The sequence below is a fragment of the Physcomitrium patens genome, chromosome 14 (genome assembly GCF_059467195.1).
Source record: "Physcomitrium patens ecotype Gransden chromosome 14, ASM5946719v1, whole genome shotgun sequence".
Classification (NCBI taxonomy): domain Eukaryota; kingdom Viridiplantae; phylum Streptophyta; class Bryopsida; order Funariales; family Funariaceae; genus Physcomitrium; species Physcomitrium patens.
The window spans coordinates 682952-695807 of NC_143423.1; the positions used below are offsets into that span (position 1 = coordinate 682952).

Genomic DNA, 12856 nt, shown 5'->3' on the forward strand with positions numbered 1-12856 from the left:
AACTGCAAACTTTCAAGGCCTTGAAATTGGAGCCTTCTTGGGCCTGAACACCCGAAAGGCTGGTGTTTGATCAAACCCACTGCCCTTGCCTAAAGTTGCCCAAGTTGCCCAAATTGCCCTAGCTGCCCAAGTTGCCGCCCATGAAAAAAATAATGCAGAATGTTACAGTGGTGCTGCTAGTTCGAAAATTACAAGTAATGTATTTTCTGTCAAGTTTACAAACAAAACCACCACGGCCACACAAGGTATTGGAATCGAGGGTGCAAGTTGTGATTGGAAAGCCCTAGTAAAATACACGGAAAGCTGTCTTAAGGGGTGGGGCTTAGGATTCACTGCTCCCCACTGCTCGCTGCTCCTTCCCGTTCGTGTCCGCGCTAGTACACTGCTCTTTGTGCCTAGCTTCAGAAGATTGTGCTAGAGTTCAAAGGAATCGGGGGTTGGAGTTCGATTCAAGCGGATAGATTACTCAGCCGATTGTATACAGCGGCGGCACCTCATGAGGACTATCTGATCTACGGGTGATGGGTAATTCCATTCCTGGCACCCAACTCTTCGATGGTATCCATGGATCAAATGATGAAGGATCTGTGAACTTAGAGCTACTACTGATATCTTGTTGTTGCCAAAACATTGTTGTCTAATTAGAGTACGAGCATGATATTAATGTGTATCCTCTTTGTCTAGCTTATTCTCGTCGGAGCGCTATGTTCCCCAAAACGATCATCTCATCGTTTTTTTTCTATGTCGCCCGTTTGTTAGGATTCTCTAGCATACTCCTGTTATGCCTGATCTTCGTCACCTTGACATTGAATTGGGGGTCTGGAGGGGGCGCTCTGGCTAAGGTTTCATATGTTTTGTTTCGAGTGGTCATTGCTTGGTCATCTTTTGTGGTGGTGAGGCAATGAGAGAAATTTCCGGGGCACTTTGTATTGGGTTGTATAAGAGAGATCCGTGTGTTGGAAGATTCATGTGGGGACGCTTGGAGATGTTAATTACTCGTTGCTAATTAAGTTGCTAGCTAACTGAGTTGTTCCTGGATCTTTTTTGTGTTCTAGATCGGCTGAACTTAAAAACCTAAGCCTCGGCACTGTGCGCTTGCCTGCTACAGTTGTTGGGGAGCTTGGAGTTTTACCGAGCGAACTTGAGTGAAGAAGGCGCATTCACGTTACAGGTGTGTTGTCGATACGGTTTGGAAACGGTGATTGTTTCTTAATTGCTGCTAGTTCCAATTCCTTTCATGAGTGTCTGTACAGTCTTCCTAAAGCAGCGTCCATTCTTCACGTACAAATGAGAAGGTCATGGCTGTACTGATGTTCAAAGTATACTCTAATCCCCTTCAAGATCAACGGTAGTGTTCATCTATAATCTGTGTTGTAATTTAAATGTGCGCACACCAAAAATTTACAGTTCTGTTGTGCAACAAGAATTATGAATCGTAAGACATTTCCCTGCATTTCAGAGCTCACGTTTATGAGAAAGTCTGTGAATTGCTTTTGTGCAGCGATAACTGGTAATCAATTCAACGAGCTTCTTGCTAAGTCAGATCATGGCGTTTCCACAGCATGATCTTGACGGGGACCTTCCCAAGAGCATGTACATTGAAAGGAAACGCTTTATCTTGGCTCCAGATTCAATGGATATCAGTTGTAACTCGTATCCAGATTTCAAATGTGAAGATCAAAGTAAGTGGATCACTAAGATGGTCGAATCTGGTAAGGTAAATGATAGGCGGTTTACCAGGAATGCAGGTGGCCCATATTTATGGAACACTTTCATTCTAGTGAAGGGTAGTCCTCGGTTAAGTACAAACTTTGAAAGTGAGCAAGATTTGTTCAAGTGGTGCAGTGAAACTGTAGAGTCATTTGATCATAACGTATGCCAGGATGTCAAGCTGTGGCTCGAAGCCTCACCGACTGCCATGATCTGTCACCACAGGGAAGGATTGTTTGACCTTACACTTGAAACTGTGGCTCGTTGTCTCCACGTTGCCAACGTTGTTTCTGTGAGCTGTTTCCTTTTCTGCTTGAATATTGGGACCTTTGAGGATGAGAACGGATTAGTAATTGATAAGTCCCGCCTGATTCGTCACCTCTCAAGACTGCTGGAGAAGTGGAGCTGGCTTGGAGAGAATTGCACGGTTACATTTGATGAGTGGGGTGATTATATTTCCGATATAGACGATTCCAGTAAGGAGGAGGCATTGAAATTGCTGTACCAGTGGACTCTTTCCCCCCTGGAAACCGTCCTTCTCATCATCGAACGGGAGATTCTTGACGTTCCTTTGCACGATTATGCGAAGGTTGAACATGTGAGCAAGTGGGGTGACGATTTTTGTGATTTTCTTGAACATTACCGGAGCCTTTTTCGAACTTCTGATGACACTGAGTTCTTTTACTGCGAAATGTTCAAACTCGTCCCTCCCACAGCAGATCTCCACCTCATTCTAGGAAACCACAAACGAGCTACGATATTGCTTGAGGCGCTCAAAGACATGCTTGTGGGTGTTAAGGACAACGACCTAATGGTTACAGAACTGGGGTACGAGAGGATCGAATACCTTAAACCAAAAGGTATCGACGCATGTGTGAGAGATGTAGATTTTCGATTGAGGGAATTGAGAAACGTTGGAGATGGCTATGGAGTTTTTAAAATTGTCCGCCTTTCCGAGTCTCGCAAATTGCAGATCGAAGAGGAATGGCATCGAGGATCGGATCGTGTTGAAACTCACAGACAAGATTATATTGGATTGATCCCTCATGGTCGACAATTGGAGACCATAATATATTTGATGGAAAACAACCGGTACGTCTTCACTAACCCTGTGTCATCTTTTTGAAAATTAGGACCGGGTAGTGTTCACTTCATGATTGATGTTCGTTCTATTGATGTTGAGCAGTTAGTCAATTTTGACATTGGGAAGTTACACGAAGACACTACCATTTGGATTGCAAGTGATGCATATGGTGCATGATGTGCAGGTATAGTGAAGCTTTAGCGATTTTCAAACAAATCGATCTGAATCGTAAAGGACGCAGGGGTGAATTGTCCAGATTCTTAGAGTATCTTAACAGACCAGAAATCAAATTTCAATTGCATCCTCAAATATCTCCAGAAAAATTGGAGTCTCTTTGTGAGAGGCAGGAGGTTTTACTTGATGTTAGCGAAGATTTACTAGATGATCGCCAACTGACTGCCAAACTTTTCCAGCAATATGCCAAAATGATTGGTATACGATCTAAGTATAAATGCCAGCAGAAGGTCAAAGGAGCCTGCGAAGATAATCTAGGAGGAGAAAGAGCATCTTCACAATCATACCTCTGGCTAAAAGAAGGTAAACAATTTAACTATTCACTAGTTAGAATACAAGCTGAGTGGAATGATGCACTTACTTTGAGTGGAAACTAAAAGAGTAACAGAGTGGAAATCTCGCCGATGCTAGTAGATGACACCAAAATTGATTTGATTTTCAGCATTTACTTTCATTTTTCGATGTTTTTCCTGGAGCAAATGATTGACTAGCAGTACTGTAAGATCTGTTGGTATATCAAGTTCAGTCTGATGTTTGATATTTGAATCAGTAGATTTGGTGCGCATGGCATTCAGAATTCAACCTGCAACTCACCTTGCCGGTGTCGGAGTGCATTCAAGCGGTGATCTCGTGTCTCAGGGATCCTTGCGAGCCAGGTGAACACAAGCGTCACTATCTTTCGGACACGCTCAAAACATATCGCCTCTGGAAGCGTTCTATTGACATATTCTCCGAGTTGCTTCATAACTGGTCCACCCCAGGAGCCTCAAAAGAAGTTGGCTGGTTGAAACTCTTGGAGTCGCAGAGAAGTGTTCACGACTCAATATTGTGTTACCTTTTTGAAATTTTGCAAATGTGCGATCAACTTAAAAGAATATTGGAAAGCTACGATTCATCTGAAGGAGCTGACTATGGGTTGAAATGCTTAGTGGGAAGCAACCACTCAAACCTTCTTGTTTATCGAGCTTTAGTTAGAGCCTTCGTCACTAGCGCTCTGGTGTGGGTAGAGAGAGGCCGCGCGCGAACTCTTCTGGCTCAACTCGGATCATGGTATAATATGAGACGTGGAGAAAATCCAGACTTCTTGAGGAAGGAGCTGATTGAGTTTGACAAAGATGAGCAGGTTGATTGCTCTTGCTCCATGCCACCCCAGCTTTGTACCTTGTATGCATAACCTCAGAAGAAATGTTCATTACAAACAGCGATCACGAAAAACCCTTGAGACATATACACTAGCATCTGGTTAATTAACGTCAGTAATCATTGCATCTATACGTTGGATTTGTTTGAGGATTTGGAGTTATGTATCCTAAGTGGGATAACCGATGTACACTGGATCTCACATTTATGATGAAATGTGGTTTCTTTTCCATTGCAGGCAGCCTTGTCCTCGATCCGATCGTGCACGTCGGCTTGCAAAGCAAAGACTCTATTTATCGAGTACGCGATCCAGGCTAACGAATCGTATGTAACATATTTTGACACAGCGCCAAAGGCGTTCATGACAAATGTAAGTCTTGGACCTTCTTCTGTAGGCAGGCGGAAACAGTTTGAAACTGATGTATAATTGGAGTGGCTGCCTAAACTGCTTTTTCTAATTGCTGGTCCAAGATGGGCATTGATGAAGAAGTTGATGGTTTCAATACATGAAGGGCTTTATTGGTTGGCCAGGAACAAACTGAGTTCATCCAGAGTGTGCATGTGTCAAACGACTCGTGCGCAGTTGATGGTCGATTCGATAAACAAGTAGAGGAGTTGCTAAACAAATTTTACGAGATGGTAGAGAAATTTTGTAACACAAAACCTCTGCCGAGGCGACTTGAGGATGGTGTCGTGGCGGAGCTGCACAGAGTTCTTGAGAAATTGTATGATTTACTCATTGAACCCTTCTCCCAAAGCGCTATGTTCACGCACCTGGATCCGAAAGCGACAATTGTCTTCGTGCCCGACAAGGTATGTGATGCTTTTTCCATCTCAAGTACCCTTCAGTTCATGCCCAGTTGTCGATTGCGAACTGAAACATATATTAAAAGAAAGCGCAATTTGGACAGATTAGTCGCGGACATATGTATATTCCCCCGGCAGATCAGGAGGTTTGAGAGTCTGGAACATTCAAATAATCTATAATCGCCCTTGACCGGCATACATGAATGCTTGCAGATTCTATACAGGGTGCCATTTGCTCTCCTTCGAAATAAAAGAACCCAGAAATATCTCTTCCAACTACACCCAATCGCAATCTCTCCGTCTCTGCGAGTGCTACAGCACTGCGAACGGCGACTCCGCGAGCTTGATAAATCCCCATTGAAACCAGATGGGTGTATCTTGGCCGTGGGAAACGCTGCCTATGAGAAGAATCCTCTCCCTGGGACACGAAAAGAACTGGAGTATCTTCATTCATCTTTCCCAGGTCGAGTGAAGACACTTGAGCAAGAAGAGGCTACCCGTGCCAACTTTTTGAAGCTGGTCCAGGAGGCCAGCTGCTCCAAAGAGAAGCATGTGTTCGCGTTTATGCACTTAGGAGTTCATGGCCACTGGAGCAAAACGGGCCGAGGGGATAACGATGTCGACCAAGAAAAGGAATACAAGACGGGCTCTTTGCAATTTGCGAAGCTTCCTGAGGATTCAGAACGGTCCTACAAGGGGCCTACCACTGGTGAATATTCGCCACTTTCAAATTGTTGACTACATTAATTGGTTATCGCAGGTGATGCAAAGGAATTCGTCTGTGATTGGCTGTGTCATGACCTCTTAATTCCAGACCCAAGCAGCTATGACGTGGGAACTAACCAATCTCAAACTGCAGAATCGGAGAAGGAGCTTAAATCTGAAGCACAATCATCTAGAGTTGGTGAGTTCAGACCTGCAAGCGCATTCGGTGAAGTGGGTGCCGTTACAAGAGCGCCAGATGGTTACAGGTCGTCCGCTGCGGGGGACATGCTTTCTTCAGAGGATATTATCAAAGGTGGATTCCAGTGGCGAACGCGCCTCGTGGTCCTGAGTGCGTGCAATTCTCTACGAGGGCAGGTAATTTTGCCGCTATTTCAGTAGAATGTGTGAGCCTTTCAAACTTATCCACTTCCTCCGATCACTCATGCTGAACTAGTGGTTTAGAGATATTTTCTGGTACGTCATGATTTCTGTGTGCTGCATGATGCTTGTCACCTTCCTTTGGACCTAGTAACATTGCCACCTTTTGCATTGTTTCCTGCAGGGCTATAGCGACGGTGAGGTCAACTTGCCTCGTGCGATGATGATAGCAGGGGTTCCCGCCGCAGTAGTATCACAATGGAAAGTCTCCGATGTCGGGTCTCCGAGGTTGATGAAAGCTTTTTATGAGCGAATGCAACATGGGCAGGATGTTGCTACTGCTCTCCAATCTGCAATGTTACAGCTGTCGAACGATCCCGACTCGGAGAGTGCAAACAACGTTTTTGAGTGGGGTCCATTTCTAGTTTGGGGACTACCCACTGTTCAACTTCCCAAAGAGATGTTAACAGAGAGTGCAAGGAAGGCTCTTTTAGCAAAACGACGGGCTGAGAAGCTGAGATGTGAGTATAATTGCTTAAAAACCGAGGATGCAAAGGTGCATCTCTTGAATGCGTTGACAACAGTGAACAATGTCTTGGAAGCAGTGTCCAACGAATTTTCGCTTGAAGATGGAGCTATAGTTGATGCCGTCTTCGCTGTTCATAGCCTGCAACATCTCTCACATGGTAGTCCCTTCTATGAAGGGAGCATTCAATTATCTGAAGAATTTTTCACGCTATTGCCCTTCGAATGGTTAGAAAAGATCGAGCTTGAGTTGATGAACCGTACGGCTGATTGCAGGGTTTTGTATAGTTTCAGGTATGAAGCAGCTTGTATCAGACTATTTTTTGTTGAACTTGACGCCTGTTTTACGTTAGCTTTTCATATCGATCACCTATAATTGTTGAAAGTCAGGTAGACACACCCAAAACCAACTGCACGTTGGTTTTGGTTCCCTAGATTACAGTTCACCTAGAAACACATACTGATGGTGTTAGTTTTATTGGTTTTGGTTTAGAAACACCATTTGCAAATTCAACAATGTGAATGAATTTACTGACATGTTTCTCTTCTAACAAGATTCAGTTTGGTGATTGTTTGGATGCAGGAATAAAATAATGTACACTCAAGCCGTGAAGGGCAGTTATCTAATAGCTGCTGACTATGCCAACAAGATGATAACTTGTGGAAAACATGGAAACATCACAAATATGTCACAAATATGGCAGCTAAATAGAGCTATTATTCTGAGACTCATGGGCGAACATGGAGAAGCTCTAAAATTATTTGATGTTATGTTGGCAAACGGAGAAGATTCATATGAATGCCTAACCCAGATCAGCTATCTCAAGTATCTAATGCACGATAGAAGCGGAGCACTGGAATATGCACTCCGTGCCAAAAAATATGAGAAAATCTCGGAGTTCAGTGAGCCTGGCTATGGTGCGTTCACATTGAGCTATAGAACACTTCCTGAAGAGTATCGCCAGTGGCTTTTGAACGCTGTCGACACTACAGGGGCATCATCGTCGCATTTTTGGGATCCAATCCCTGTTCAATTTCCCGAGGAGCCTATATGGACAAAGAATGCGAGTCAGAAAATTGAGTTGTTGCGACTGAGCTTCAGGCGATATTGGGAAGACGATACTGTGAAGTTTGAGAGCTTGAAGGCGTTGAATGCTGTGGACAATTTCCTTGCATCCGTGGACAACGCATGTGTGCTTGTAGAGGAAGGTCTCGTCAGTGCCATCGTTGCTATGGAACACCTGCTGAATTTCTACCGTGCTTCTTCCATCTCTGAGGAGGTCATTGCACTAGGTGAAGAGTTTTATACAGTTTTGCCGTTCGAACAGTCATCAAACATCGAGATTCAGCTGGAGAAACGTTGTCCTAAATCTTTGTTGATATTTTGTTTCAGGTATGAATCATATTTGTGCAGTGTGCGTCCACACAATTTCTCTATGCTTTCCAGTGACTCGCTTTGCAAATGCAATACAACATTCGTATCTACTAACAATTATTTCTTCTAATATATGTGGGTGCTGGTTGTTTGCATGTAGGTGCCGTCGTATGTACACACTGGCTAGGAAGGGCGATTATCAAACTGCTCTAGAGTATGCCAATAAGATTACTGAATACATTCAAAATGCTAACAGATGCGGGTATGATGAAAAGATGATACAATGTTTGAAGGCAAGCGAGGGGTTAATCAGGCAGGAAAGAGCCGTGATATTGAGACTCATGGGCGAGTATGACAAAGCTCTAAAACAATTTGAAGAAGAATTGGCACATGGGGAGGATTATGACTGTCTAATCCAGACCAGTTTTCTCAAGCATTTGATGAAGGATAATAAGGGAGCTCTAGAATATGCTTTCTGTGCAAAAAGACTGGAGTGTAATTATACTGAACAAAAAGATATGCCTGGTTATGGTGCATTTGTATTGGGCGTCAAAGAACTTCCAAACGAGTACCGCCAATGGCTTTTGAATGTCAACCCTACCGAAGATGATACTGTGAAACTGGGAGTCCACATTCTCTAGCAGATAGAACCTGTGCTCAAGCTAGCATGGGACCATGCATCAGTCATTTAAGTCCTAATGGTCCATTTGTGGGCTTTTGTGAAATATTGTTGTAAGTTTTTGGTGGAGCCTTTACAGGGTATGCCAATCAATCTATCATTGTGGTGATAGTATGGTATGGAGTGGTCAAACTTATATGGCTCATTTGGAGGAGAGTATTATTTGAACCTTCCATCTTTACTAATACGTTGGTTATATACTTCCTTAAATATTTGCATGTATGTGTACTTTGTAGATAATCAGAAGTTGTGATCTTTGTTTAAGCATATTAACATTATGAATAGAATGGTTTTATTCGCATGATTATTGTGTAAAGAATGAAAATTTATTTGCATAATTATTACTAGTTAACCCTTAAAGGTTCACCGCTCTAAAATATGATCCATTCTAATCAAGCTTAGTTTTTTTTGAAGTACATGGAAATTCTTCTGCAAAAAAGAAACTTCAGAGAGTTCCCAGGATGGCAGACTAAACGCAGCTTAATAGAAAAAGAAAATTGGCTTGAGCCTAGTAGAGCACCATGTAACTGTAGAATTAGAGTAGGAGAACATTATAAATCTAGCATCCCAGATTTGATATAAGTCCTGTAGTAAAGCCTGCTCAAGAGTTGAAGGCTTCCTTTCCAAGATCTTTTGATACAGTATTTGTGCACAGTCCAGGATGCCCTCCCAGATTAGTGCTTGGATTTTCTCACATAGCCAATCTTCCATGTTGAACACAAAATTATTCCTCTCAATCCAGATACTCCAGGTAATCAACCCTCAAAGCATAGCCCAAACAGTAAAAAACTTCGAGAATATTTTGGGGATTTTGTCCACAAATACCAATAACCTGTCTTTGAAGGCTTGTGAGTCATCCTCAGTAGTATTGTGAGAGCAAAATCCTACATTCTTATTTCACAGTAACAAAACCAAAAACAATGTGGGAAAGTCCTTGCTATCCCATAGCCACACAAAGGATAGTCCTCATCTATTACTTATTAAAGACATTTTTAAATATTATATATTTGAAATACATATATATATATATATATATATACAAAGTACGTCTAGTAGATCCTTACCAAGGATGGCAAGGCTAGTGGTCTGAGGGTTAAGATGTAGATTGCTCACAATAAAACTTTCTAAAAGTAAAAAATATGTATGACAAATTTCAATAGCCACATTTCATATCTAGAAAAGTCTGAACATTTAATATGCATCTAAAACATTTCCTCAAAGCTTCTTTAGAAAGATATCATCTTTTCAACATGTTACTATCAACTTTGATTTACTTTTGTTTATTTATAGTTACTTGAGTAATATTAATATTTGTCACATTATTCTATCTTCTATGCAATAAGTTTTACAAAGAGTGGTCAAATTACTTTAATAACTAATGAAGTCTAAGAATTCTTTTAAATGGTGTAAACCACAAACTTTGAAATATGTTATGCACAAATCTAGTTGATGAGTTCTTTCAACCATTAATGATATTTTAGACTATGGCAAGAACAACATCATGTTATTTAATCATTTTTTAGACCTTTATAACTATCTTTAAAGAATACATTCTGCACAATATAAAATATAGTACCTATCTCTAGTAATATGAATAGGCATAAAAAGTCTCTTCTAAGATTGTACTACCAAACACATTATATTTTTCCATCTATTTGAAAAATAACATGTTGTTCTTGAGGATCTTTATTACAATTCTAAGATTGCCCACCTTAAAACATACTAAATATTTTATTTAGGAATTTTACAACTAACAATTCTAGAGATAAATTTCTTTGTTGTTGATTCTAGCATTTAAATATTTCACATTCAAAGCTTTAAATACTAGTAATTGGTTGCCCTCAAGGACTATAGATAACTTTAAGGTTTAGGATCATGAAATTATAAATAATTTCAATAAGGATTCCTAATTGATATCCTAACACTTGCTATTCATTACTAGATTTACAAAATACTAACTTCTCAATAATATAATGTGGAGGTAGTGTTTGAATTGTATTGTTGTAGTATTCTTCTTGAAATAAAGAGCATTAATTGTTGATTCTAATGTGCTTCACCCATTTAAGCATAAGCTTGGGCCCATAACCTTTTGTTGCACAATTAAAAAGTATATATATGTATATATGTATATATATATATATATATATATATATATTGAGCATAATTCAACAAGAAATAGCCCTTATAACTATGGCCCATTACAAAAGCCATGGACACTTCTTCACTAGTGGAAGTCAAAGAACAAATTCTTCCAATGGAAATAATCAACAATAACAGCTCTATCCAAGTATGTCACCATTTGGTTATTCAAGCACTTCTAATAATTCATTTCAGTTTTCACAGTTTCAACTTGTATCATTCCATGGTCACCAATTTCTACCTCCTTGACTTACTACACCTTTCTTTCAATTTAAGCAACATTAAGACTAAAACTCATATATATTTGCTCGTTCACAAAATCCTCAGAGCATTGAAATTGCTGAGATGAAATGTTGCATGCATTGTAATCATTGTGGACTTCTTGGCCATTGGAGACAAAAATGTCTGCACTCTTTTCTTGAGTCAACTACTAGATCAATTCAATCGAACCCTCAATCGTGTGCTTAAGCATCTCTTGCAAACACTCTTGATTTATCTGAACAATATCCTTACATGGATTATTTTTATTTGAATGAAAAATTGTCATTGCCTCTTCAATCTGGCTATACTTATTTAGGTTGTTATCATCCTAGCTATAAGCATGAACAACCTGATAAAATTATATTATATAGCTAAGAACAACATTATTTGGGTTTTTTAATAGAGGTATCACATGCATATAATGCACTCACATCAGAAGGTTTCTTTGAAGGATGGATAGCTGACAGTGGGACTATTGAGCATATGAGGGACAAGTTACATTGGTTTGATACATATCAACCACTTCCACAACATATTATTTGGCCAATTGGAACTCTAACTGGTCACAAATGTCATGTAACTGATACTGGAAATATTAAAATTCTTGTTCAATTCCCTGCAAGAATCAAAGTTTATTTATTTTAAAACATATTACACATTATTGATTTTGGAAGCAATCTTTTTAGTCTCACAAAGGTTGCTAGGCAAAAGAAAAAAAAAAATCACAATCTGAAAAGATGATTCATATGAGTTTATTTAAGCAAACAATCTTGTCATGACAATCCAAATGTTACAAGGTTCATACATTTTAAATTTTTTTGTTCTTTCTCCTGCTTCATACAAAAATACTTCTCACTCTAAGGAGCTTCAAGATTAACAAACCTGGCACTTATAACTTGGTCACTTGCATTACGATATGATTAAACACATGGCAATCAATGGATCTGTTACTGATATATACAAATCCACCTGCATTTGTTCCAATTGTATATTTGGCAAAACTCATTGTACATCTTTTTCTAAAAATCTAAATTCAATTTGAGCTTCACTTCCTAGCAAGTTGATATACAATGATATTTGTGGCCCTATGAGCATATCTTTAAACAAAGGCTCTTTATACTATATTCTCTTCTAAGACAACTGTATTAGATATTGGATTGTATATTGCATACCTCATAAATTTGATGCTCTCACATGTTTTCAAACAGTTTGCAAAGCTGTACTTAGTAACACAGGCCACAAAGTGCTCATCTTACAAACAATTAATGCCAATGAATACTGCAATCAATATTTCAATGACTGTTTACATACCAAAGGTATCAAACATGAATTAACCATTCCATACACATCCAAGCAGAATGTTGTATTTGAAAGAGACAATTGAATAATTATGGATACAGTACACAACTCAATATACCATGCTTGCTTAGATCTCACATTTTAGGCAAAGGCTCTGGACAACATCATTCATACTCTTAATCAAACTTGTTCACAACTACTTCCCACTGGAATACCTATCAAAGCTTACATTGGACAAAAGCCCTCCTTAGCTCACATGCTACCTTTTGGCTGTCCAGTATTTACTCATATTCTTGATAAATTAAGCAAAAAAATCAATCCAGAGAATCAACAAGGCTTATTTCTTGGTTATTTTGACAAGTCTAAAGGCTACAGAATCTGGGACATACAACAAAAAAAAATTAAACTAAGCTGCAACATTCTATTCAATTAGGGCACCATGATATTAGCAACCCTGTCCAATGCCTATAAACTTATCTACACTTATTCTGCACTTTCTAGAACAGTGCCTATAGAAGAA

The 12856-nt window shown here is 39.8% G+C and overlaps 1 protein-coding gene across 2 annotated transcripts; it reads left to right on the top strand.

Annotated features, from left to right (window-relative positions):
* The first annotated feature begins 363 nt into the window (after nt 1-363).
* LOC112291018 (uncharacterized) lies at nt 364-8847 on the top strand. 2 transcript variants are annotated; one of them, XM_024537940.3, is made up of 12 exons: nt 364-525; nt 1056-1171; nt 1502-2802; nt 2979-3331; nt 3604-4151; nt 4407-4538; nt 4700-4981; nt 5189-5684; nt 5835-6055; nt 6243-6877; nt 7167-7976; nt 8119-8847. In XM_024537940.3, the coding sequence occupies exons 3-12, from the start codon at nt 1547-1549 to the stop codon at nt 8597-8599; spliced, it is 5214 nt and encodes a 1737-aa protein (XP_024393708.1). In that variant the 5' UTR covers nt 364-525; nt 1056-1171; nt 1502-1546; the 3' UTR covers nt 8600-8847. The 2 variants fall into 2 exon arrangements, with proteins under 2 accessions (XP_024393708.1, XP_024393709.1); XM_024537941.3 differs by having other exon boundaries at nt 388-525; nt 1109-1171.
* The last annotated feature ends 4009 nt before the right edge of the window (nt 8848-12856 follow it).

Coding starts and splice junctions, on each gene's coding strand:
- LOC112291018 (XM_024537940.3), top strand. CDS start 1,547: ATGGCGTTTCCACAGCATGATCTTGACGGGGACCTTCCCAAGAGCATG. Junction 2,803..2,978: donor TATTTGATGGAAAACAACCG/GTACGTCTTCAC, acceptor CATGATGTGCAG/GTATAGTGAAGCTTTAGCGA. Junction 4,539..4,699: donor CAAAGGCGTTCATGACAAAT/GTAAGTCTTGGA, acceptor TTGGTTGGCCAG/GAACAAACTGAGTTCATCCA.